The sequence below is a fragment of the Mustela erminea genome, chromosome 14, assembly GCF_009829155.1.
Source record: "Mustela erminea isolate mMusErm1 chromosome 14, mMusErm1.Pri, whole genome shotgun sequence".
In the NCBI taxonomy this organism is placed as follows: Eukaryota; Metazoa; Chordata; class Mammalia; order Carnivora; family Mustelidae; genus Mustela; species Mustela erminea.
In genome coordinates, this window is record NC_045627.1 from 64,575,707 (window position 1) to 64,601,409 (window position 25,703).

At 50.4% G+C, this 25,703-nt stretch overlaps 1 protein-coding gene across 7 annotated transcripts in view; it reads left to right on the top strand.

Moving 5' to 3' along the window:
* PAX2 (paired box 2) overlaps positions 1-25,703 on the top strand; it is an 81,572-nt gene that overhangs the window by 47,859 nt on the left and 8,010 nt on the right. For all 7 annotated transcript variants that reach the window (XM_032313407.1, XM_032313406.1, XM_032313412.1 and 4 more), the window contains 2 exons: positions 11,593-11,768; positions 14,158-14,284. In XM_032313407.1, the coding sequence (XP_032169298.1) occupies positions 11,593-11,768; positions 14,158-14,284 (303 nt within the window). The remainder of the gene's footprint in view (positions 1-11,592; positions 11,769-14,157; positions 14,285-25,703) is intronic.

A 25,703-nucleotide genomic window follows, 5' to 3' on the forward strand; every position in this document is an offset into this window, starting at 1 on the left:
AAGCTGTCTAGCCAATGCCAAGAATGGTAGAACCATGGTCACCCTCCATCTGGAGATTCTGCCTCCATAACGTAGCCCAAGATTACATTCGATTTTTTTTAGCAGTTCTGTCAGACTCAAGATCATATCGAGTTCGTGGTCAACGAAAACCTCGAGATCTTTTTCACATCAATTGCTATCAAGCCAGGTCTACCCCATTTTGCACTTGGATAATTGATTTTTTTTTTAACCTAAACATAGGGCATTCCATTTATCCCTGTTGAATTTCATCTTGTTGGTTTGGGCTCTTAATTCCACCTGATTAAGATCATAAGGGTGTCTTCTGTAGCGTCATCCTAATCGTTTTTGTTTTTTTTTTTTTTTACAAGAATTATTTGCCTTGGGGCACCTGGGTGGCTCAATCGGTTAGGTTAAGCATCTACTTTCAGCTCAGGTCATGATCTCAGGGTCCTGGGATTGAATCCTGCATGGGTCTTTCTAGCGGCAAGTCTGCTTCTCCCTCTCCCTCTCCCTCTGTGCTCTCTCTCAAATAAATTTAAAAAAATTTTTAAAAAATGATATGTCTTTACAGTAAAGGAGAGACAGTGGCCCACCAGTGGAAACTTCCCTCCTGGTTGCAGTAAATGAATGCCTTGGGTACTACTAAGCCCAGCAGCCATCAAGCATTTCACTTTTCTTCATCCTGCCCATAAAATTAGGAAGGGGATTCTCTGTGAAATGTTAACATTCACCACATCCACAGCATTTTCTCAATCAATTAAAAATACAACTGAAGTTGATGAGCAGATTGAGTGCCTGTTATGTATAAAACATGGAGGGACTGGTTTACAAAAATAAATAGAATGCAGTTCTTGACTTTGAGAAGCTTCTAATCTAGTAGGGAGGAAAACATGCGCATCATTATACAAGCGGAATGCGATAGATGCTATGATCAAGGTATAAAGTGCTATGATGAGTGTTTAAAAAAGAGAGAGAGCGCGCACAGTTGTTTCCAATCAGGGCAGTTAAAAGAGGTTTTAGTGGGGTTAGCATCGGATCTGAGCATTGATAGCTAATGAATGTGCCACAACTTCTTCTTGGTGGGTGCAGGCAGGTTCCCGGGTAGCCCCATGTTTTTTCCCAGGGCCCACACATTAACTGTATAACAATGTCTTCTAAAAGATTTCCCGACCCTAGCATTAAATTTATTAGAGCGTTATTTACATGAGCCCCCCTCCCCTTTGCAGGGAAGATGGCATTGGGCTTTGTCACTGCCTCACGCTTTCATTGGGACTTCTCAAGGATTACCAGCAAAAAATGTAGGATCTATCCACTTTCCCCTGGAGGGTGCCGGTAGATGAATTATCTGAGCCCAGGGAAAGTTAAGTACATTGAAATAGAGAAGAGTTACCTGCCTGGCCCCCTGCTGATATGGGCAACTCATGCTGGTCCCATTTTGAAGATTCTTTGCTTTGGTGGAGAAGAAGGCAAGCAGAGGGAGGGACGGTCAAGAGGGTCTGCCTTCTCCCCCTTTTTTCTCTCTTACTCCTCTTGCCAAGAACTGAACCTAAGCCTGCCTTCCTTTTTGTTCTTTCTTCAGACATAGCTACGAAAGCCCTTTTCTGTTGTCTCAGCTTGTTCTGACCTTTTGTCTTCCTGACAGGTTCACGCTACTCTCATATCCATCCTTGGTTATGGTCCCCTCCTTCCATCTGTTGTGTCCTTTTTAAAAGGGAAAAAAATAACTTTTGTCTGATAATAAGTGTCATACAGGCTCATTGGAAGGTATTTGAAAGATACAGTAAATTTAAAAAAAAAAAAAACACCCATAATCTCATCACTGAGAGATAACTACTGTTAGGATTTGGTATAGTCTTTATGGTCTTTTTTTTCCTTCCGTGCATATATAATTTTTTATCAAAATTGGAATGATACTGTATATACAGCTTGTGTCTTGCTATTTTCACTTAATATTATATAGGACCATTTTCACATATCATTAAATATTCTTTGAAAACATGATTTTTTAATGGCTGCATAATCTTCCACTGTTCAGTGTACATGTCCTTTTAAAATCTAGGCTCATCATATTTTAAAGCTTATCCGTGTGCAACAGCAATGATTTTTCCTTAAATGTCCTTCTCTTTCAACCCTTCCCCCGCTCCAGTCCCTTTACTTTGTCAGGTTGATTATTTGAGCTTGTAGAGGTGGAATTTCATTTTTAGAGCACCCTGTCCTTACGGAACTATACTCCCTTGTAGAATCTCTTGCCGTGGAATCACACGACCGTTCTTGCCTTCCCTGTGTAGCAGTTTGCTTTCCTTAAGTTGGATTCTGTCCAATGCCTCCTTTGCTGGCTACTGTCAACTCTAGACATGCTTGCTTTCTCCGCAGATCCCCATCACTTCCCTTTTATCGTTTTTTTTTTTTTAAGATTTTATTTATTTATTTGACAGAGATCACAAGCAAGCAGAGAGGCAGGCTGGGGGGTGGGTGGGGGAGGTGGGAGGGAGAGCAGACTCCTGGCTGAGCAGAGAGCCGGATGCAGGGCTCCATCCAAGGAGCCTGAGATCATGACTTGAGCCGAAGGAAGAGGCTTTAACCCACTGAGCCACCCAGGTGCCCTGCCTTTTATTGGTTTTTGTCTCTTGGTCAGAATTAAGCAGCTTGGAATAGTGAAAAGAGCATTGGGCATTGAGAACCTCGGTTCCCATCTTAAAGATCACCAGCTGTGTGATGTGGGAAAATTGCTCAACCTTTCTGAGCTTTTTTTTTTTTTTTTTTTTTGGTCTCTAAGAGGGAATACGATTAAATGATCATCTCCATGATAATTTGCAGCTGTAAAATGCAGTGACACTGAATCCAGAGTAGCAACTCACTTCGTTGTTTCTTTTTTCTTCTAAAAGGTAAACTGTTAAGCAAGTTAAGAGGTTATCTACCTTTGCTTCTGGAATTCTGTTAGATGAACCAGCCAATATACCTTTTTTTTTTTTTTTAATCACCTCTGGCCCTATGCTAGGTTTACGAAGATGAAAAAGATGAGTCCCTGCCTTCGAAATAGTCACAGTTTAGTGGAGAAAACAAACATTAAAAAAAGAACGATGAGGGGCGCCTGGGTTACTGCCCAGTGGGTTAAAGCCTCTGCCTTCGGCTCAGGTCATGATCTCAGGGCCTTGGGATCAAGACCCCGCATCAGGCTCTCTGCTCAGCAGGGAACCTGCTTCCTTTCCTCTCTCCCTGCCTGCCTCTCTGCTTACTTGTGATCTCTGTCAAATAAATAAATAAAATATTTTTTAAAAATAAATGATGATACATATAGATTCTAAATTTGGCTCTGGCACTTACTGGCTGTAGTAGGTAATTTGGGGTAAGTTACTTAACTTTTCCATCCCTTGGTTTCTCTGGGTTATGAACTTAAGCTGCCACCAGCATATTGCCTGTGTTTCTTCTGTCTCTTGCATCACTTGTTAGCTGTGTAAACTTAGGAAAGTTCTGGAACCTCTGCACATCATTTCCTCACCTACGAAATGGAGATAATAATAGAAGCTTCCTGCTTAAGTTCTGGTGAAAATTAAATGAGTTAACATATGTACAATTCTTAGATGAGTGCCTAATATATAGTAAGCACTTAATGTTAGCCGCTGTTATTGTAAGGATTAAGTCAGTGTCTATATGTTACACATAGTGTCTGCTACTGTAATAGGAACTGGATCGATTTCAGTTATTATTATTATTTCTACAATAGAGGTTTGGATAGATGGCAATTGGAACACAGAGAAAGAAGAAATTAATACTGCAGAGGGAGGAGCTAGCCACCCACTGGTGTAACTTTGAGGAAACTCAATCCAGAAGAGCTCATGGGACTTGGCCAAGGCCATGTAGCACGTGAGCAACAAAACCAGGATTTCAACTCAGATGTCACTCCTAGTCCAGTGTCCTGTTAGGATCACCAGTGCAGCTTAGTGTCCCTAGAGGCACATGGGTGTCAATGGACACAGCAAGACTGAGGTCAGGCAGGCCAGGCACCACGCCCACTTTTCCCCATACCATGAACTCACTGAGTATCTGGAAGCTGAGCTTGGTCAAGGAGAGGAGGTGGTCTGGCAGGGCTAGAAGGCCAGGCAGAACCTAGTCTTGCTCAGAGCCTAAGCTTTGGGCCATGTTTCGAAGGGCTTTTTCATGCCCTGTCCTCGGCCACAGCAGACTCACAGGTTGTCCAGTTTAAGGATGGGAGGCACGGGGGAATGTCATCCCATCTCCTTGGACAAACTGTGTTCCCACCCGCACACTCTCCAGCCTGGGCCTTGCAGCCCTTCCCAGCACAGGGCAGTAGGGCTTTCTTCCTCTCTCCTTTTCCTGTCTATTTCTCCTTTCCCCCAAGCTTCCCCTCTTCCTTTCTTCCTCTCTTCCTCCCTCCCCTCCCCTCTCCTCCCATTCTCTCCTCCCTCCCTCTCACTCCTTCCCTTTCTTTTCCCCATCCAGACCCCTCCCTGTGGCCCTGAATCCCTGCTCTTGATCCCCTGAGGAAAGCAAAGTAGGGGAGGGGGTGCCTGGAACCCGGCCGCACCCCATCAGCTGGGAGGCCGGCGCCGCGTGGGGGTGGGGCCGGGCTGCACCAGGCGGGCTGCCCTGAATGACAAGCGGGGATATTGATCGCATTCTGAACTCAGCCCAGCCGATAGAAGGTAATTAATGACTCCATTTGCCTCAGTACCGAGGAGAACAATTGAGTTTGAAACTGCAACAACTGGCAGCTGGGGGTGAACCCCTCAGAGGGGGAAGGTAGTGTTAGACAAGGGGGGGCGGAGCTGACACCACCGGTCAGAGCAGACGTTAGCTCGGAGCCCCCCACCCCAAACAGAGAGCCCAGGCCTTTCCAGCGCCCCTGCCCCCTGGGGGCCGAAGCCCCTCATGCAATGATCCTACTTCTTCTGTCCCTTTTCTCTTTTCTTCCTGTCTCACTTCTTGGGGTCATTTTTCTGTCTTCCGGTGAAGTAAGACTGACATCCCCCCAGATTGCTTCCCCTCTGCTGTGTGATCTTGCGCGTTTTTTTTTTTCCCTCCCTCGGCTTGTTCCCTGGTTTGTAAAACTGAACTAATGGTATCTCGTTGGCAAGTGTTGTGTGAGAACTGGAGATGCTACGTGTGAAGCTTCTGAAGCCCGCCTGGGACACGGTGTCCATACATGCTAATGACGATGATGGTGATGACCTTTGACATAAAAGGCAAATTTGGTGGCGAATTTGGAGAGGGCTTCAGAGTCAGACATCCTGAGTTCAAATCCAGCCTCTGCTGCTTTGTCCTTGGCTGTTGTTGAACAAATAATTTTCCTGCTCATCTGAAAAACGAGAAGTACCTCATAAAGTCAAGCGGATTTAATGAGTATATGTAAAAGCTCTAATGTCAGTTTCTCCAGAGGTAGACGTGTGTACTGGGGCTGTGAGAGCTGACGGTAGCATACGTCTTCCCTGTACTTGACAAAGATCCCTCTCAAATGCCTAATTCTTACTTCTTGGGATTTGTGGGGGAGGTAGCCCTTATTCATCCCACCTTGATTTTGTAGACTTTGATGAGCCTGGGTGTTTTCTGACCAAGGAAATGGCATTATTTCATTCTGTCTCTAATCATCCCACACACACTTTTTGGTCAGTGCTCAAGACTTTCTCCTGTCCTTCGCAGTGACTGCTTTGAGAATTCAGGTAGAAGGTCATCACACAAGGAGGACGGAACACCTTTGTGCCTAGCCCTCACCTTTAGGATGTGGTAGTCAGTGGCTTCTCTCCTGCCCAAGTTGCTGGGCTCTCTCTGGACAGCACAATTCATGACTGGCCTGGCCTGGAGTCAGAGAAGGTAGAGAATGTAAAAGGTAGGGCTCTGCTCCCAGGAAGCCCAGAAGAGATGGGGAGTGACAAGGCTAAGTGAGTGAGATCAGATCCTTTCGCTGGGGGAGTAAATGACATTTTTATTGATGATTCTAGAAGTGGTGCATGCTTATTGTACAAAGCCTTGACAATATGGAAAAACTTAGGTGAGAAGAAATGATCCAGATTTGCTCATGATCCGAAGGTAACCATTGTTAACCACGTTCACAAAGCGGCTCTACTTCTAGTCAAGATGATCTTTGGTTGTGCACCTGTCTTTGTCCCTATGGAGACCGGGGCACCGCTGCTGGAGCCCCCGCTCTGGTCACGAGCTGGGTGGGCTCCTGCTGCCCATTGTAGCTCCGTCCTCAGCTTTCCACGGAGTACCTTCCCGGCGCCAGGCTCTCCGGTGGATATGCCCTTGAGCCAGCCTCCCACTAATCTCTACTTTGTTTGCTCTGAGCTCTTTTCCTTACCAGTAAATAGGGGATCATAATCCCTACCTACCTTGGAGCGTGGTTAGGAAGCCCAGATAACCTAAGATCTGGGAAGGCGTTCTGTTAACTGCTCAGCAAACAGGGAGCAGTCAGAGGCAAAGACTATATGAGCCTTTGTTCCCCCGAAAGAAAAATATTCATCCAAGTTTTAGCTCACGGTTTAATTTAATAAATTTATTTATATCCTGCCTTATTCCAAAAAGGACTTGCCGTAGCTCACTGTCCTTGAGAGTGCTCTTGCTGTAGTGGACAAAACACCTGGAATGGGGTCCAGTCCTGAGAGCCCTAGCGCCGGGCTGTATGACCTCGGGCTGGTCACCTCCCCCTGCTCGCTGCTCACTCCTGCTAGTTTTTCTCACTGTAAAATGAGAAATTTGGACCAAGTCTCCCCTAGTCATTTTCAAACAGTCTGTGCTCAGTCAGCAGAGGGCCACAGGCTGTGCCTTCAGTGTAGGGAGTATACAAGGCAGAGAAGTAGGGATGCTAGGAGGGAGACCGTACCCTAGATGGAGTCAAGTGGTCCCCATCTGAGCCCCTGGGGTTAGAACCTGGGCAGCAGAGTGAAATGGCGTAGTGGGTAGGCTCTGGGTCAAGCAGACCTGAAGTCAAATCCCGACTGTCACTAACCAGCTGCCTGCCCTTGGCTAAGCCATGTAACGTCTTTTAGCCTCAGTTTCCCTCCCTTTCACATAGGTATCACAGTCCTGACCTCACAGGGTTGTGGGGAGGATTCAATGGCATGTAATAAGCTGAGTACTGTGAGCTGCTCATGGACGGTGGCTGGGTGGGGGACAGAAGGAGGACAGGGCTGAATCCCCCACACGCAGGGACTAATTAGCACACGGTCCCTTCCTTGCTCCAGCAGCGTGCAGGGTGACGTCTCACTAAACCCACAGCAACCACATTTTCCAACCTTCGTCTAAAGTAGGGCCTGGCAGTGGGAAAGAGAATTAAAAATCAGAATTGTTCCACAAAGCCCAGGACGTGAGGCCACCGTACTCCAGCCCTGTTCTTGGAATCCTGACAGGGGGTTGGCTTATCTCATCAAGATAAAGGCCGAGGGCCTCCTCCCATCAGTTAGGAAAGGCCTTCTCTGGAACCAGCTTCCACCGTGGGCCAATAGACCCATCTTATCCTACCCGCCCTCCTCCCCTGTCTGTGACAGGGCCTCGGTGTGGGGAGTCCAATTCAGAGGTTGTCTCTGGTCCCTGTTCCCAAGCAACCTCTGCTGCCTTCCTAGGACGGTGGTTCTGCAGCTCCCAAGTGCTGCTCTTAACTGGGAAGACGGCATTCTCTGTCCTTTGGGCAAAGGTACCATAGGTGAGCAGGGTGGTGTTGGTGAGAGGGCCACTGTTAGAAGCTCACCAGCAGTAGGGGTGAGTGAAGAAGGGGCATAAGCCCACCCAGGGTCCTGCTGTGGATCTTCCCACATCCTCTGATTGGTAGGGACCTGATAGTCGACTGGGTGTTCTGGGGTGCCAAGCCAGTCAGGTGGCCATCCAGAGACCTTGGGCCAGGGGCCTGGGTCAGCCATTCATTCAGTCACTCATCAAACGCCTCCTCTATGCCCATGTCCGTGCCCAGCGCTAGAGCCACAGAGATGAATTCAGTCATGGTCTCTGCCCACGGGGAACTCATGGCCTGGCTCTCTGTTGGATTGGGAATCTTTTTGGAGAAGGATGTTCTCTAATTACTCATGCATTTCCTTTCCCGCTCACTCTGAAACCTAGATCAAGATGTGCTTCTGCCTCCTCCTCTGTCTTGGCCGGCTCCGCCAGCGAGCCTTGACTCCCCGGGGCCTATAATGTCCCATTGTGGTTCCATCCCTTTCCTTGGGTCACCTCTCAGAGTCTCCCCTTGGGAAGTCCCACCCAGAGGGCTCTCTCACCATCATCTTCAGGAGGTCTCTGCCCTTGGGCAGCGCTGAGCACCACTTCGTCTTCTCTTCCTTTTCTAGTCTTTTCTTCCGTGTTCTCTTTTTGTGTCTGCTCTTCTTTCTCTCTTCTCTTCTGTTTTTTCCCTTCTTCAGCCTACCCTCCCCCAGCCCCATTCAGGCCCTTCTACAGCTGGACCCCCAGGTTCCCCATTCAAGTGACTTCTCCCCAGCCAGCACTTCCCCGGGCTTCCGGGGCAAGGAGCGTCTTCCCTTCTTCCTCTGCCTGTTCTCTGCCTCTGCCTTTCCTCCTTTCCTGGACTTCTGCTTCTTGAACCTTTGATCCCAGGCTTCTCCCAACCACCTCTCCTCACTCCCTTCCCAAACTCTCCCCTTGCCTTCATCCTTTCCGTCCTTCTCCAGCTGAAGGAAGGGTGCCACCGCTCCTCTGAAGAGAGCCTGCGAGAGCTTCCTGTCCCCACCCTCCATGGCTCTACTGCCCATGCCCTGTCTCTGTACCCCCACCCTCCACTCCCTCCAGAAGTTTCTTTGTGCTCCTTCATCATTCATCATTACCGCTGCCTTTCCTGCCTCCTCATTGCCTTCTTCTTCCTCTGGGAGTTTCCTCAAGCCTCCTGTAGCCTCTCTTGGGGTTCTCTGCAGGCTCTCATCACACCACCTTGCTTTCCTGATCCTCCAGCACCTTCTTTCTCTCCCTCACCCCTGCGCCCTTCCTCCTCCTCTCCTTCCCTGTGCCCACCTCCTGCTGCCTCCCCTTCCAGTAGCAGGCTTCCCTTCGCCTTTCCTTCCTCCCTCCCCCCTTCCACTGCTGCCTCTGTAACCTGTCTTATCACCAGGGCCTGAGTATACAAAAAAATAAATAAATAAAAAGGTCAGTGAGTGGAGGGAGCAGCAATAACCCCTAAAACAGTACTATCAGTGGAACATGATTGATCAATTGAATTCCATAGCGGCTGAAAAATGTGGGATTAAGTAGTGTATTATACGCACAATGAGTTGAGGCATGATGTTCATTTCAAGTTCATTTCGCCGGCCTCTGCCACCAGATCAGGCAATCAATAGGGGCAGCAGATATCATATATCACCTCTCTGCGGGCTGGGGAGAGAGCACCATAATCTCTCGCAAATTTAGAGTGACAGATTTGTCAAGATCTGAAGGGCCCCTGAATAAATGAAGGAAAAGAGACTCCTCCAGCCAGTGACCTGAGGACAAAGCTTCAGTTCAGCCCCCATACACACACACACACACACACACACACACACACACGGTGGAGTCAAGCCACACACAGGCTCAGACACAAATCCACGCAGGGGCACGCTGTGAGCCTTCCCACACGTATGCACACACTCGGGCACTGAACGCAGGAGCACCTGCTCACAGACAAATGCACACCTTCCTTGCCGGGACCCATTTGGCGACACCGCAATAACCGCACACAAAGACACCGCCACCTCACTCGGCCCGACAGCAGGGATTCCCAAAGAGGTTAGGAGGATTCCAGTGGGAGACGATTAGACACAATGAACACGCAAAGAGCTACAGGGGTGGAATCAGGAGGCACATCCTTGAAAGAGAAGCAGGCACAGAAGAAACACGGGGCACCTGAGCTCACACTCCCCGTGCGGTGACACATGCATGTGTGCACACACACACGCGTGCACACGTGTGCTTGGAGAACAGCTCTTGTTCTGTCACTTACACAAACACCCACACATATCTGTCTGGATTTTACACGTGTACAAATGCGTATACACAGAGAATATCCACATGCAAGGAAAAACTAAGTGTGCCGCACCCTAACTTATATAAGAGAGACACATGCAGTGTCTAAGACAAAATCGTTCCAGAGGCTTGCACAGTAAAAAATACAACAACCAAGTTTTGTGTCCGTAGGAATGCAGGGAACATGGAAACCCCATGGAGGCTGGCCCTGTATCTGTCTCTCCACCTCAGCCTGGATCCTGCCCTTCATTTTTCTCTCTTTCACATGCGTGTGTGCACACACACACACACACACACACACTTTCTTTGCTTTCCAACCTCCTGAGGAATACAGTACAGGGAAGGGAAGATAGCGGGTCCCATTTGGAAAGCAGACCCCATGCTCCATCTGGGAGGCTGGAAGAGAGGATGGCTGCAGGTTGAGGTTAATCAATATGTAATATTTTCTATGGTCTCCCGAATGATACTGTACGGTGTTACTGTATATAATGCAATATTGATTATATCATATCGTATAATCACCTATAAACTGATATATATAATAGTCCCAGAGGAACACCCTGAGGCCTCCAGCATGTGCTGGCCCCAGGCCCAAGGCTCCTCTGTGGGTCTTGGGCTGAAGGAAGCCAAGGAGTGGCCACACTGGGGCTGGCAAGGACCCAGCCTCGAGTTGGGATGTTGCCACGTAGATGTTCACAGGGAGAGCCAGTGAGGAGACTCTTAGCTCACTGCATGCTCTGGAAACTAAAAGATGGCATGCAGGGGTGCAGGGATTGGGGGGAAGGGTAGCAGAAAGTCTGGGTAGAGAGGAACCTGGACAGAACTGGCCTGCGGCCCCAGGGAGCAGGCACAAGTGTGGCACCTCCGTGGCTTTTCCTTCACAGAGTGTGTCTCCGCACTCTATGACAACCACAGGAGGAGCCAGGCACCCATGGGGCTGGCCCCTGACGGAGGCTTGGCTGGAGTCCAGGTCGGAGACAGAGGCTGAGGAGGGCAGTCTGGGCATAGGAGCACACTCTGGGCACAAAGACACTGTCTTTAGTCTCTGCCCAAGGCGGGGTCTCGCTCCTCACATATCACCTGCTGTCCTCCTGCTCTGGTCTCTGTCCTGGCCCCACAAGAGCAGAATCCCTCAGCTTGACTTTCAGAGTCCCTCCTCCCTCGGTGGTGAAGTTAATTACTTCACCCAGTCTCCATGTTACACTCAGCCTCGGAGATTTGATGATTTTCCACCCTTGGAGTCAGTGGAACTGAAATTCATCTCAGAGCCGAGTTCAATTCTCCACAGGCTCGGTAATGCTGGTCTGAGTCACCCAGCTCCTCTCTCAGGCTGACCTAGGCCTGGGGACAGAAGGGGTTCTCGGAGACATTCCCTCAGGAGACCCCCTGGCTATAGCTCTGCCCAGTCCTTCCCACACCCCCCCGGCTGCCCACACTGGGACAACTTGCCTTTCTTTTCCCAGGTCCTTCAGAGGCTCTGGCTTCCCCAGCCAGATTTTGGAGGCATGGTCAGCCCTGGGTCAGCTGCTCTACCTAGAAGCTGGGTGTGGGGGGTCCCAGCAGGGCTAGAAAGTCCCCTTGACCTACTATGCCTGTGCCAGCCTGCGCTGATGCCACCAGTGTCCATGTGTCCTCCAGATGTGTCCGAGGGCTCGGTCCCCAATGGAGACTCCCAGAGTGGCGTGGACAGTTTGCGGAAGCACTTGCGAGCGGACACCTTCACCCAGCAGCAGCTGGAAGCTTTGGATCGGGTCTTTGAGCGTCCTTCCTACCCCGACGTCTTCCAGGCATCAGAGCACATCAAATCAGAACAGGTGAGGAAGGAGCTTTTTTTTTTTTTTTTTTAAATATTTTATTTATTTATTTGACAGTAAGAGAAAGCATAAGTAGAGAGAAACAGGTTCCCCATTGAGCAGGGAGCCCAATATGAGGCTCCATCCCAGGACCCCGGGATTGTGACCTGAACTGAAGGCAACCGCTTAATGCTGAGACACCCAGGCACCCCAGGAAGGAGCTTTCTGCTGCAGACGTGGACAGGGACAGGGCAGGGCAAGGCCTCTGAAAAACGTGTGTACCCAGCAACACCCATGTGACATACAGGTACACCACGTGCATGCCAAGTAGACACACTCACATCGAGACGCTATGGTAGTGTTCAGAAAAACCATTATGGTATATGGCAGTTAAGAAATGATGAGTTCTGGGTGATAGGTCTTGAGTAAGTCTTGTTCCCTTTCAGAGCCTCAGTTTCCCCATCTGTAGAATGGAGGACTTGGGTAAGGTCTAATAGGTCGCTTCTGGCCCTGCCATTCCATGCATGTGGCATAGAAGACCCAGGACACGTCCTTGTCCTCTTGCCATGTCCCTTGCCTAAATGCCTCAAAGGTCTTACAGAAAGTTTGGGTGAGACCAGGGTGCTCTTCTCGCCCTCGGGGCCTGCCTCCTGTTCCCAAGTCCAGCTGTCCAGTGTGACCCGAGGTCGGCTGATGGCCTACACCTCTGCCCCGATACTTCGTCCAGACGCAGCACAACCCTGCGCACCACACAGGCCACAACATAACCGCACAATACACAACATAGACACATCTCCTAACTCCTTACATTTACCCTTGTGCTCACCACCACAAGCACCTGCTCCCTCCCCCCACTCACAGCTCACACTCCTGCTAGCACACACACCCCCACCCCATCTGCCAGAAGGGGGACTCTCTCCCAGACCACAGCTCGGCACACCCCCAGCACCTGCCTCCACCCACACATCCAGAGGGGCCCCAGTGCACACACTCCCATTCCTCCCACACCTAAGGCCCTGGCCAGGCTCACAGCCACCGCACAACCCTGTCCGCTGGGCTTGCACGCGCACATACACGCTCGCGAGCTCTCACACCTGCGCAGCCCTGCAGGCTCCACGCGGCGTGGTTCCGCTCTAGGACGCCAGAGGCTCCCAGCCACTCGCCTCTCTCTCCGCCCGTCCTTTTATCCCATAAGCTGTTTGTCTTCATAAAACAAAAATCAAAAGTCTTTTTAAGGTGCCCTGAGCCATAAACCAACAAAGGAGGAGCCGGCCGAGGCGGGCGGCTCGGTGCACCCTCCACGAGTCCCTGGCTGTATTACAATGAATAACCTTTATTTACTTTCATTAGACTATTAAACACCAGCACAGTCATTTTTCCCCCTGAAACTCGGAGCAGGGCCCATAAAGCAAATCCGAAGCCTAATTGAGTTCATTTTAATTTCTCTCCGATCACAGCGAATTACTCTGGTGATAAATCAGGGGGCAGCTTCACCCCCAGTAGAAGGCCTAATTTGCAGCTAATTACAAAACTGATTTCTACAGGAAGATCAATACGAGAAGGAATTGGAAATGACGAGGCAATCCCGGCCAGCCAGGGAGGGGAGGGGGCCCTCTGGGGGGGCCAGGAAGCGGAAGGGAAAAAAACGGACCCGAAAGAGCAGAAAATCAGTTTTAATTTAACGTAATATTAATCAGAGCAACTTTTCCTGCTTTGTGCAAGCTCCTGGTCGGCCCGGCTCTGGGGTCTGGCTGAGCGGTGATGGCAATAAAAAGGCAATTACCCGAGTGTTTCGGGCAGGACACCCTTTCAGAGGCAATGACTGGCCCCCTCCCACCCTTCTGTTAGCCATGTGGACTCTCCCCCTCCCCAATTTCATACCCCAGTGCACAGGCAGAGAGCGAGGGGCCCGTGGGGCTGTCTTTGTTTGTTTTTTAAAAAGGGGGCGCCAGCACCCGATCAGCCAGCCCAGCAGTGCCAGGCCCAAGGCCCCCCTAGGCCCTTCCCCCAGCTCCTGCCTCGGTGGGCCCATCAGGGCCCGCCCCTCCTCCCCACGACTCCATGGGGACCTGAGAACACCCCTTGCTTCTCAGCGGGGGGGGGGGGGGGGGCAACTGCTACACTCCGCCCTTGGGGCTTTGTCGGCAGGAGAGGCTACTGCAGTTCAGAGAGGGCTGGGATCACCACCACTAACTATCCTCTAGCGACCCCCAGTTGGGTCTCCCCCACCCACACAAAACTCTCCATCATCTGCTGAGCCCGCCCCTCCCTTGCTCCCCTCCCTCTGCCTGACCATCTCCTTCTGCCCCATCTGGGAAGGCTCCCTGTCCCTCCCCCCCATCTGCACACCAAGCCCTCTCTCCGTGTGTGCACATCAGTAGAGAGCTGTCGCTTTTCTCTCTTCTCCCAGGGGAACGAGTACTCCCTCCCAGCCCTGACCCCCGGGCTTGATGAAGTCAAGTCGAGTCTATCTGCATCCGCCAACCCCGAGCTGGGCAGCAACGTGTCAGGCACGCAGACATACCCTGTTGTGACCGGTAAGGAGGCTTCCAGGAGGTGAGGGGAGGCACTGATTTCAGTAAGGGCACCTCAGCCCATGCCATCTGGGGCCCAGTGGGACAAGGGGGCCCCCCGTCATGATATCTGCAGAGAGCGCAAGCCTCCGAAAACAGATGTGTGCAGAGGTGAGGAGAAGAAATTGTGGTCAAGGTCTCTGTGTGCTTCAGCCTGGAAAGGTCGAAGCTAGGAGGAGCTGTTGCTGGTTCCTTCTGCCCATCCTCTTGCCTCTCTCTTTGCCTTTTCTCTTGCCACCCCCAAGGTGCCTGGAACTAGAGGCCTCTTGCTAGGATGTGCACAGAAGAGGGCAGAGGGTAAATAATTTAGGCCAGACTAAATTATTGGTGGTGGTGTCTAGCCTCCCTACTGCCATGCCTCCGAGGCGCCTCGGGGGTCCACCTTCCTCTCCCTCTGGGCAGCCTGGGGAACTGCGGTTTGGGGCTTCAGGGCAGGGCCTCCACCGCCGTGGTTACAGAAAAGCACAATTATTCCAGTCGCACTCCCTCTTCCCAGAGAAATCACTGAGACTGAGGCTTGATTTCAAGGCCAGGCAGGGTCAGGCCTGTCCCACAGTCAAGTGCAGGGGAGAGCACACCTAATCCCGCTGCTCCCGTGGATTGGGAGCAGCAGAGGTGGCTGGAAGGGAAGCAGGCTGAGGTGTGGTGCAGCGAAGGACCCAGCCAAGGAAGCTCTAGGCCTCAGAGCTGCAGGCTAAGGAAGGCGCCTGGCACTGCAGAAGGGTTTCCGGGCCAGGAAAGTGCCCAAGTGGGAGAAACACACATTGAGGTGTTATTAAAATTCACCTAATTATTCTGGAGACACTAAAGCCAATGTGCCGTTTGTTCCTTGGGAGACAGAATGATTGAGAAGGGTCTCGGTGGGGATTGGGAGACACTGAGGCGTTACCTGCCGAGCGAGGCGTGTGGAGGCGGCCCGGGGACCCAGCGGCGGGCCTGTAGGCAGCCAGCGTCATAGCCAGTGGCAAAAGGCAGGAAACAAGACCCTGGTGCTGGTGTGGAGCTGGTCTGAGCGGGGCTCAGGTCTGAGCTGGGCTGTGAGTGGCCATCCAGCTTCCACCTGCAGGCTTAGGAGGGCCTTGTTCTTAACCTTCCCAGGCTGTCCTCAAGGCATGTCCTGGTACAGCTGTTTCTGGCCCAGACAGGGTTGAACTCTTCAGCTAGGTGATCAGAGATGGAGTTCTAGAAGTATCAGAGACCCGGACGTTGCTTTTGGGAGTGACAACCTTGGCTGGGTCAGGGCATAGCCTATTACCAACTGGCCCTCGATATGCTCCTTGGCCAACGTGGAAGCTCTCTGACCTGCTGGGTGTTCTGACCCAAGGCAGAGAGATGGTGCAGGCCAGGCCAACTTTCTGATCTGCTGAGAGTTTCAGTGGCCACTTCCTGAAGGTGGCCCAGCCCAGGCTGGGGACAAAAGAGAGCCCAAAGGACTTTTCCCTCACATCCCAGCTGTGCTTCTCTGTGCCTGGGACCACACGGTCCAGAAGGCAGAGGCTCCCCAGGGTGGAGAGATGGATCTTCGGGTAGGGTTCCTGCTGCAGGAGAACTCGGGCTGGTACAGAAAAGTGCCTCCACCTTGAGCCTCCCCCGCCCGCCTCCCCCCCATGGCCCTGGAACGGTCCCAGCTCAGCCTGGGAACATCTCCGGCTGATCCATCTGGATCCAAGTGTGAGAAAAGTTCATTTCAGACCCAGCTTGACATTCCCAGGTGGCAAGTTAGCACTAACATCTCAATCTGTATGCGACATTTCAATCAAGCGAGGAGTAACAAAAGCAGAACCATTAACATTCGGAGCTGTTCACCAGTGGTAATGACGGGAAACTCGCTCAGAAACTGGAAATTGCCAAAAAGAGAGAAGTGTGTGGAGAGGTGGGGGAGGGGAGGTGGGAGGAGGTGGGGGCAGGGAATGATTTTTCTACACTTAGGCCAAGATCCAATGTTTGGATTAATGGTGCCATTACCAAAGAGAGGGCTGCCGATTATGCTCATTCTTAAAATGTTTTTGCTGGCAATTAAACGGCTGCAGTTATTGATCTTTGTTGATTTTATGTCCTCCTAATTTGCATAATCTATTAAAGATGAATGATTCATGATGTGTTTATTATGGGGACAAACAGAATTTGCAGGAGGTACTGTCAAGGTGAGAAACGGGGCAGTGCCCAGAGATTTGATGGGCCACCTCGGGAGTGGGTCCAGCATGGTGGCCTTCGGGCCAGGACTTTATGGGTAGCAGTAAGCAGTGATGCAAGGACAGCAGACACAAGAGACTTGGACTTGGGCTAGGTTCTTCTAGAAAGATCTTGGCATCTGTGAAAACTTCAAGCACAGCTGGCATATGGGAGAGGCTTTGGGAATATTTGTAGACGTTCCTTTGAAAATTCTTAAAAAGCTTATTTTGTTGGAAAATATGAAGGACTTTAGTCAAGAAAGAAAAGGGGAGGCTCTTTCTGGGCAGGTGTGTGCTAACCGTGAGGGAGCAGGGAGGTCGTCTGTGTCCACAGCCTGGCTTGGGTGTGCTAAGGTGTTCCAGGCCCCCTCGTCATCCCCTGTGTCTTGGGCACCCAGCTCATCTTCCTCCCTGGGGACAGGCAGCTGAGGCTGTAAACCTTTAGGGATGCGTCCTGGGGAAACCGGCCCAGCAATGCCCTAGCCCAACCTGGAGAGCCGACCTTATTGATATTCCTGCCACCTCCTGGCACCAGAGGCTGATTTCAAACTTCACCAGCCACTTGATACAGCTGTTCCACAAGGTCAGGACTGAGAGGAGAGAGGAGCCCGGGCTATTGTGTGGAGGGGAGAGAGGGACCCAGTGGGCCAGGACACAGCTAATCACATTGCAAGCAAGGCTGGCTGCCAGTGTCTGGGGCTTGGCCTGATAGTCTCCCCTCCCCACCTTCCATCTTGGAACCAAGGAGAGAGACGGATTTTTCTGGGTGGTGTTTGCAAGTTCTGCCGAGATTTTAATTTCACTGCATCACAACTCAGCAAGCTGCCAAGTCAAGCTGGTTATTTAAATTTATCACCCACTTTCCCTTCCGCCGCTGGGCTGCTTGAGCTCAGCGGCATCTCTTCTCTCCAGCCCACTGCTCTAGGCTGCTGGTCTGGAACGGAGCCGAGTCTCTCCAAAGTGATAAGGAAAAAGGGACCAGCTAGAGGAAAGAGTGAGTTGGGGGTACTCTGGCCCCAGGCTGCCTCAGTTGGGCTGGTGGTGGTTGGTACCTTCTTCTATCAACTTCTTACCCTTCTAGAGGACCCCATGGGGGCTGTCATCAACCCCTCAGTAGTCCCAGGGACCTCTGGACCAGGACTTCAGTGAGGACTCTTGCTCCAACTGGGTGCTGATGCCTTCAAGTCTCCCATCACTGGTAGAAAAGAGTTCTTCATCCCCATGAACTTCACCTTGGCCTCTCGCTTCCTGTGTCTGTCCAGATCTTCAGCCATAGAGCAAAATGAAGGGACACAGGCAGCCGTGTTGATCTGGGAGAAGATGAGTACTAGTTTCAGGATGCCCCAGGTCCCTTGGAGAGGCGCCTGAGCATTTAGAGGGTCCCTTGTCCTGGTGGAAGTCCACAGTGAAGAGAAGCACAGGCTCCCTACCCTGGAGGCCACACAGAGCGAGACGGGGAGTGTGCGGCAGCTCTCCACGCTAACCCTAGCAGCCCAGGAATCCACCTGTCAGTCCCTGGAGCTGCTGCCCTGAGCAGGCTTCACTCGCCTCTGGTGGGCATCGCCACTGAGCGCTGGGAAAGCTTCGAGCAACGGTAGTTCTTCTATCCTCCTTTTAGTCCCAGAGAGGTAGTGGAGGAATTGAGATCCATGTCCAGAAACAAGGGGGCTACACTCCCCAAAACCCAGCTGGATAAAAATGTTACAACAAGAATTGTCAACATACAACCAAACCTCACGCTCTGGTGCCAGAAGGAGAGGGAAACTCAAAGCCAGAGCAGTAGGTGAGAGCCCGAGGGTATCACCCTGGAGCTGGACCCTACCTGGGGGAGACTGTGGTTATAACATGCAGACAGGAGCCACGACCTTGGGTCCAAAAGAAGCAGGAAGCCAGAAGTGAGTATCACCCTGCATAAAGCCAGGAACAGAGCAAGACAATGCCATGTGTGAAAGGGAAACACACAAATTATCCCAGTGACCCAGGGAAGCAAGTGAGTGAAAAATCGTCTCCATGAAAAATGGAGTCCCCACTCCTGACCCTGGTTCAGGGTCCAAATTTATACCTGAGTATGTGGCAGGAACCCCCAGCCAAGACCTGACATAAAAAATTTGTCTAGGATAATAACCTACTCTGAAACCCCAGCAGGAACCAGGGCAAACCTTCTCTACAGAGGCATTCCCGAACATAGGGCACATGGAACCCCAGCAGTAAAGATGAGCTCACTACGAAAAATTACACCCCTCATGTAAATGCAAGCTATCATGAGGGAGAGTTAGCAGAAGCAAGAAATAGGACAACTGATACCCCTAAGAACTAGAGAGAATAGAACAGTCCAAAAGCAACTATAAAATAAGCATGTTTCATATTCCAAAAAAGATAACAGAAAAGCATCAGTTTTGTGTTTATTGCGGATCTAGATCCTCCCCCCACCCCCACCCCAGCAGCCAGTCTTCTGGTAATAAAAATCAAAAAGGCCAGGAAGGAAGACTACAGCTATATATAGCTTATTGTTTTGGGGTCCAGGAGCCTCAGGCGCAGCCCTGAGAGTAGAGCCTGCCCCCTGCTTATCCAAGCTCCCAGGCTCAAGTGTCAGCACGGAATCTTCCCTTTGGAAAAAAAAGTCTGAACTGTGGAAAGCTAGGGACAAGGAAAACACAGCCCTCCTCAGTGAAAAAAAGAGCCTTCTTAGCTTCTCTGTCCTCTGTGGATGGCAGTAGAGGGAGAAGGTGGTTTTATTCAAGCGTTTGGGAGAAACTTCTCTTGATGCCTTAAGGCTACAGCTTGGAAAGAATCCATAGCTGAGATCCAGGAGGAGGTGGGGATGCTGCCCAAAGGGGGGTGCCCAAGAGGGGAGAGGGAGCAGAAGCTTCTCCTGGAAGTTGGTAAGTTGTGGGGAGGTCAATAAGGCAAAGTTCAAAGCTGAAAAGCAGGGCTGACGCCCAAGGTCCTGGAGGCCTGTGAGAACCCTGCAGGCTCAGCTTCTGAGAAAGGGTTGGGAGCCCTCAGAAGCTCAGACTCCTTGCCCACATCTGGGATGGTCAGTGATGCGGCCTTTTAGCAGACAGAAATGTGGATCCTGGGAAACCCTCCTCCTCCTACTCAGGGAGTCCTGAGGACCTCCAGAAACTGCCTCTTTCCTGTAGTTAACAACCCCCCTTCCAAGGCAACTGCACTTCCCTCCATAAAACAAACAGCTTAGCCCTTGGCCAGCCCCTCCGGGGGAGGAGAGGGCAATAAAGGCTGAGAAATGTTTCTAAAGGAGGCTGGGAGTCTCCTAGCCTTGTCTGTCGGCTCAAAGCCCCTGATTAGCTAGAGGAATTTAGGGCACTGACATCAGAGCTCCTCTCCAGCCTTGAAAGGAGGGGGCTAGGGAAACTTCTGACATCTAGCAAGTCCGAACCCTTTGCTGTGGAGGCCAAACCAAGCCAGAGCGCTTCTTCACACACCCATGCGCCCTGGACCCTTCACGTAGGCTTGGAAGGCCCAAGAGTATGAAGCTAGCTTCCTTCAAACATCCCTGCCACATCCCCAAGGACCTCCAGCCCCCAGACCTCGGCTCTGATTTAATTATGGGGGCATTTCCATAGCAATGAGACATTGACAGATAATGCGGGTGCCCTGGGCCTGCAGCCTAGGGAGTCATGGGATCTGGGCTCTTTCCCTTCCTTCTTTATCCAGTTCACCTTTAGAGGGAAAGGATATTGAAAAGAAGCAGCACTAATGCACTTTAAGCCTGGGAGAGTCAGATCGGAATTGGAGCCAAATAAAAACTGTACCACCCCCAACTCCATCCTAAATCCACGTCCGTCCATGTCTGTGTCTACTAGCCATCCCCAGTGGTGACGGCCTGCCCATCCCAGCAGGGCGCCTCAGACAGAAGCACACAGGGCTTCTAACGGAGCTGCAGAGGGGAGCAGAGTCCTGGAGAATATGAAGAAGGTGTGAAAGGCTCCTGGGTACTTTAGCAAAGACGCAGCACGGCCGCCTAAGCTGAGCTCAGATGTGGCCCATTACCTTGAGCTTTCATCTTGACTTCTCCCTTCACCTCCTCCCTCCGCCCATGAGACCCAAAGACTGAGCACCCCAACAGGACGGTGCTTAGTCCTCCACAGCTAGGGCTCACGGATATGTAGAGATCAGGAAGAGGGGCCAGTTTTAATAGGAATCAAAATATGTTTAAGAAATCAGTGATCTTTATTTCAAACACATATAGTAGCCAACTCAGGCTAATGAAGGGTTGCCCAATAGCACTGGGTACCGTTTTCACGATTCGCTAGGTTATGGAGAACCTCTCAGCTCTTTTTTTTTTTTAATATTTTATTTATGTATTTATTTGACAGACAGAGATCACAAGTAGGCAGAGAGGCAGACAGAGAGAGAGAGGAGGAAGCAGGCTCCCTGCTTGATGCGGGGCTTGATGCGGGGCTCGATGTGGGGCTCGATCCCAGAACCCTGGGATCATGACCTGAGCCGAAGGCAGAGGCTTTAACCCACTGAGCCACCCAGGCGCCCCAACCTCTCAGCTCTTAGACGGTTGTTTAGAGATGCTTGGGGTATCCCAGAGGATATTTCTCCAAAAGGAGGGGGGTCCCCTGACACTGAGCTTGTTTACTCCATTATTTGGCACTTTCTAAGAAGAAAAGTTTGGCTAAGTAAAAGTAAATCAGTCAATTCAATCTTTTCTGAATGACCAGAAATCCTAAATGGTGGTGTCCCAATGAATATTATAGGTATGCTTGGGACGAAGGGCTCAGAAGTGTCCTGGTGGCCTCAAAGGCCCCCAGATAAGACCTGAAGGCCTGTTTACCCCAGAGAATCAACCAGCCCTCAAGGGACAGGAAGACACACACCCCCACCCCGCCACCCGCCCTACACACACTGCTTCCCTAGGGGGATCAGAATCTTTCTTTCCCTGCTATCAGCCACAGGACAAACAAGCCAGCCCTTTTTCAAACCCTGAGCTTGGGGAGGCAAGCCCTGCCACTAGTGTTACTTCTGAGAGGGCTTTGCTCCCTTCAGCCTGGAATCCCCCCACTCCTCCGCAGTGGCGGCTGGGCTGCCAGGCAGGGAGGGAGGAAGTCCGAGGGCTGCTCCCAGAGCGGCCTAATGCTCCAGCAGCTTAAGTGGCCCTTCTTCTTGGGATTAGGGTTTCACTTACACAGAGCGCCTGAAAAACGCTGCGCTTTCGGAAGGATTAGAGCTGACAATTCAGTGCACTCAGGGAACAAAATAAAGCCGGAGAGGAACTGGGAGACCTGGAGTATCGGGAGACTGTGCAAACAGGCTTAACCTCTGCCCACCCAGCAAGAGGGTCTCTCGTGCTCTGCGCCCATCCGTGAGTCAGAGCCGGCCTCCTGGGCGCCCGCACCTGCCCGCGTGCGATTTGCTCTCGTTGCTAGAGAAGGCAGCTTGGGAGGTGAAGGAGGAGAGGGCTGGGATGTCGTCCCCTCTCTCTGAGCCTCAGTTTCCTTCTCTAAAAAAATAGCCAGACTCCCTCGCAGGCCTCTGCAGATGTGATACTCGCCCTCACTGCCTAGCCTTCTCCCAGGATCCCGAGGCTATGGCTCTATCCGCCATCCGGCGGAGTTTAAAGGAAGTCACCTCTTGGGGGGCCCTAGGCCAGCAGGCGACCATGGCCCAGAGAAGGGCAGTGTGCTGGAAGGAGAAGGAGCGGGAACAGCCTAATTGGTTGTACCCAGCTAGTTGGCCGTCAGGGTGCAGACCTTCCCGAGCCCACCCAGCTCTGGGCGGCTAAAGGTCCAGCTGTGGGGGAGGCAAGATCAGCTGGGAGAGCAGCCACCTGAGCTGGGGGCACAGCCCCCTCTGCTGGAACCCAGGGCAGACAGGGCTCAGAGGAAGCGCTCTGGGGCCAACCCACCGCCTGGGGCTGGTGGCTCTCATTCAGGCAACCCTGCTCCCCCTCACCCCCAACCCGGGAGAAACCTTGGAGAGGATTCAGAAACATGGGAAATAAGAAACCAAACGAAACATGTAGAAAACTCTTCTCCTCTCCTTTAAAAGCAGGTTTTACGGATTTAAAGTTTGTGGCTTCCATGTATTATGTAAACTTGGATTGGTCATAAAGTGATCATCATTGAACAGTCAGTGTAAACGTACAGTATATGCAGACAGTAATTACAAATTTAATAACTGTATTCTTGGAAGTATTATAAATGCTTGTGTCAAAAGCAGGCACAGACTGCCAACCTTGGAGCGATCTAACGTCTTCATCTTCACCACCTTATGAGAAGCAGACAAAAACTTGAGAATAGGATAGTAAAACAAGAGTTATGTTTTCTGGCCTTAGGGTCCTCCATAGTGTCAAGTGGAGAGCAGAAGTGCTCATTTTCAGAGAACGATGCTGAGGAAAAGCATCTCCACACTCACTGAATAGAACTTCTGCTGTATAAATCTACGTCTAATAAGTCTTGGGGTCTGAGTCATCACCGGGCCAGAGCGTCTCTGCCGCGCTGGCGGCTGCCTTTGTGTTATTTCCTGGGTCTCCTGGATGCCCACGTTCTCTTCGCCTGAGATCAGCCTCTCTGCCCCTCCACCTGTTTATTTGCTGTTCTTTGTGTGAGCTCGTCTGTTGGTACAATTCAAGTGCGTTCAGACGAATCGGTGTCTTTCTTATGCCAAAGAACGGGTTCCTTTGGTTTGGGAAAAAGAGTGTTTATCCATCTTGGAGTCGTGAATACTTTTGAGAATATGATAAAAAGCCGTCTAGATATTATGTATGTGTACCTATAACATTTGATGTATGGCTTTATATGGGCTCTGTGAAGCGGATCCATAGAGTCCTATGGGATCAGTGAACCCCAGTTTAAAATCCTTGCCGTAGAAAATGGAAGAAGCCAAAACATGCAAGCAACAAGAAGCAACAGGATGTTGTTTTAGGAAGGATTCCCCTAGCATAACCCCAGGTTACTCGCCTGGACCAAATACCTATTTTCTGAGTCTGTAATATTCAAGGACATCATTCCAGAATCAATTCCCAAGTATACTGCTTGTTCTTTTCATCCAGATTCTGCCATCTACTCTCTGTGGAATCTTGAACATAACACTTAGCCCCTCTGGGTTTCAGTTTTTCATCTATACTGTGGGGATTAAAAACAGATCAGCATCATTGGTTGATACAAGGATCAAAAGAGAGAAGACATAGAAAACATTTGGGATGGTGCCCAGTTGTAGTAGGTGCTCAGTGAGGGCTACCTTAGTCTAGCTGAAGTAGAAACGCAACTCTGCCCTTGAATCTTAGAGCTGACAAAACAGCATAAATTGTCTGGGGGCTGAAATTTTCCAATTTCTTAATAAAGTCATTCACTTTGCTGTTCTCTGTACTTGTAAGAGGAACTGCACTTAGATTCTCCAAAACCGTTGATTCGATCTGGCCCATTTGCTAAGGAATGTCTGACAGAAGTGCACTGTCTGATTCAGATGCAGTGATTGCTGTAGAAATCGGCTGTAGACTCTTTGGGGACTTCCGCAGTTGAACTGAGAAGACATCTTCATCAAGTACAGTGCTTCTCACACTTCTGGGTACTTTAAGATTCCCAACTACTGCTGTTTCTTGAAGAGCCTCTTTGTTTTTTAGAAGACTCTCCAAGGAGATTAATACTCCACCCCGTGAAGTTTTGTCTCAGACTTTTGGTGTCAGTATTTTATTTATGTTTTTTTTTTTCTTGCCTTGTCTTAATGACGACAGTGACGATATGAGATTTTTGCTTGTTGGATGACTTCTTTTCCTTTCCTTCGGCTCTTTTGGGGATTATCTGGCTTCATGTTGTCATTCAAAGGCAATGTCATTCAAAGGCAATTAAACAGACATAGCTTCGAATATGGGCTCTCTGGTTTACTAGCTCTGCGGCCATGAGGAAGTCATTACACTCTGCGCCTCCATTTTCTTGGAGACAAGGAAGTTAGATCATCTCAAAGGTTTGTCCATCTTTAAAACTTTGTGACCTTAGGAAACAAGTTCCCCCACAAAATGCCCATCCCCTGGTAATATGTGGGTTTTGTTTTTTTTTAAGATTTTATTTATTTATTTGACAGAGAGAGAGAGTGCAAGCAGGAAGAGAGGCAGGCAGAGAGAGAAGGGGAAGCAGGCTCCCTGCTGAGCAGAGAGCCCAATGTGGGCTCAATCCCAGAACCCTGGGATCATGACCAGAGCTGAAGGTAGAGGCCTTAACCCACTGAGCCACCCAGGCGCCCCCTCCTTTTTTAAGATTTTACTTATTTATTTGAGAGAGAGAGAGCATGAAAGGGGGGAGGGTCAGACTCCCTGCTGAGCAGGGAGCCTAACGTGGGTCTTGATCCCAGGACTCTAGGATCATGACCTGAGCGGAAGGCACTCACTTAACTGAGCCATCCAGGCACCCGGTTGTTGTTGTTGTTGTTTTAATCCATTTGTGATTCTTGGTGCTGTTATCACATTCCTGGGATGGTGGATGAGCAAAGCACCTTGCTACTTCTGTCTTCTGTTGGGCGGCATATACTTTGTAACTGATGTGTTTTGCTATGTCACTGTTTTCTCCTTTTCCCGTGCTTTTGCTTGTTTGTTTTGAGGGGGTGGTTGTGCTGACAATCTTGGAGCCCCTCTGCTCCCCTCTGTCCATCCGTCAGCAGGGCTCTGTTGACTCTCCTTGCACACATTCCATTACCCATTCATATCTCTCACTAAGAGGCTTGCTCAAAGAATGCTGCTGGGCAAATGGCATGATGGTCTTAGTAATTTGAAAACTTCCTGCAGTATGTGTTTTCCATTATTGACAATGGCGTTCCAGAAAAATATATGGCTCTGGCAAGAGTTTGGTCAATTTTTTCCTCTTCTTCAGGTGTCCCCTGTGTACTAATGAAGTCATTGAGAGTGCTTTATATGCGGTGGCTTGTACCTCTGTTGGTTCAGGGGTCCTGACGGGCACCTCTTTGTGGTGATACTGATGTCACAGGAGACAGCAGCACGGCTGTGTGCAGAACACCAGGAAGCCAGTATGCTTCTTCCTCATCATGGGCCTCTTATCTCACATTTTAAAAATGTCTGAATAGCACTTCCCAGATTCAGTTTTTTAACTAGAATTTGGAAATGTGTCTTTCAGTGAACAGTTCTTTGGGCGACTTCCAGCACACAGAAGTTTCTGTATGCTCCAAGTTAGCCTGATGTTTTGCGAGAGGAAAAGCCGGTGGAAATAACCATCATTTATAGAGTAAATCCA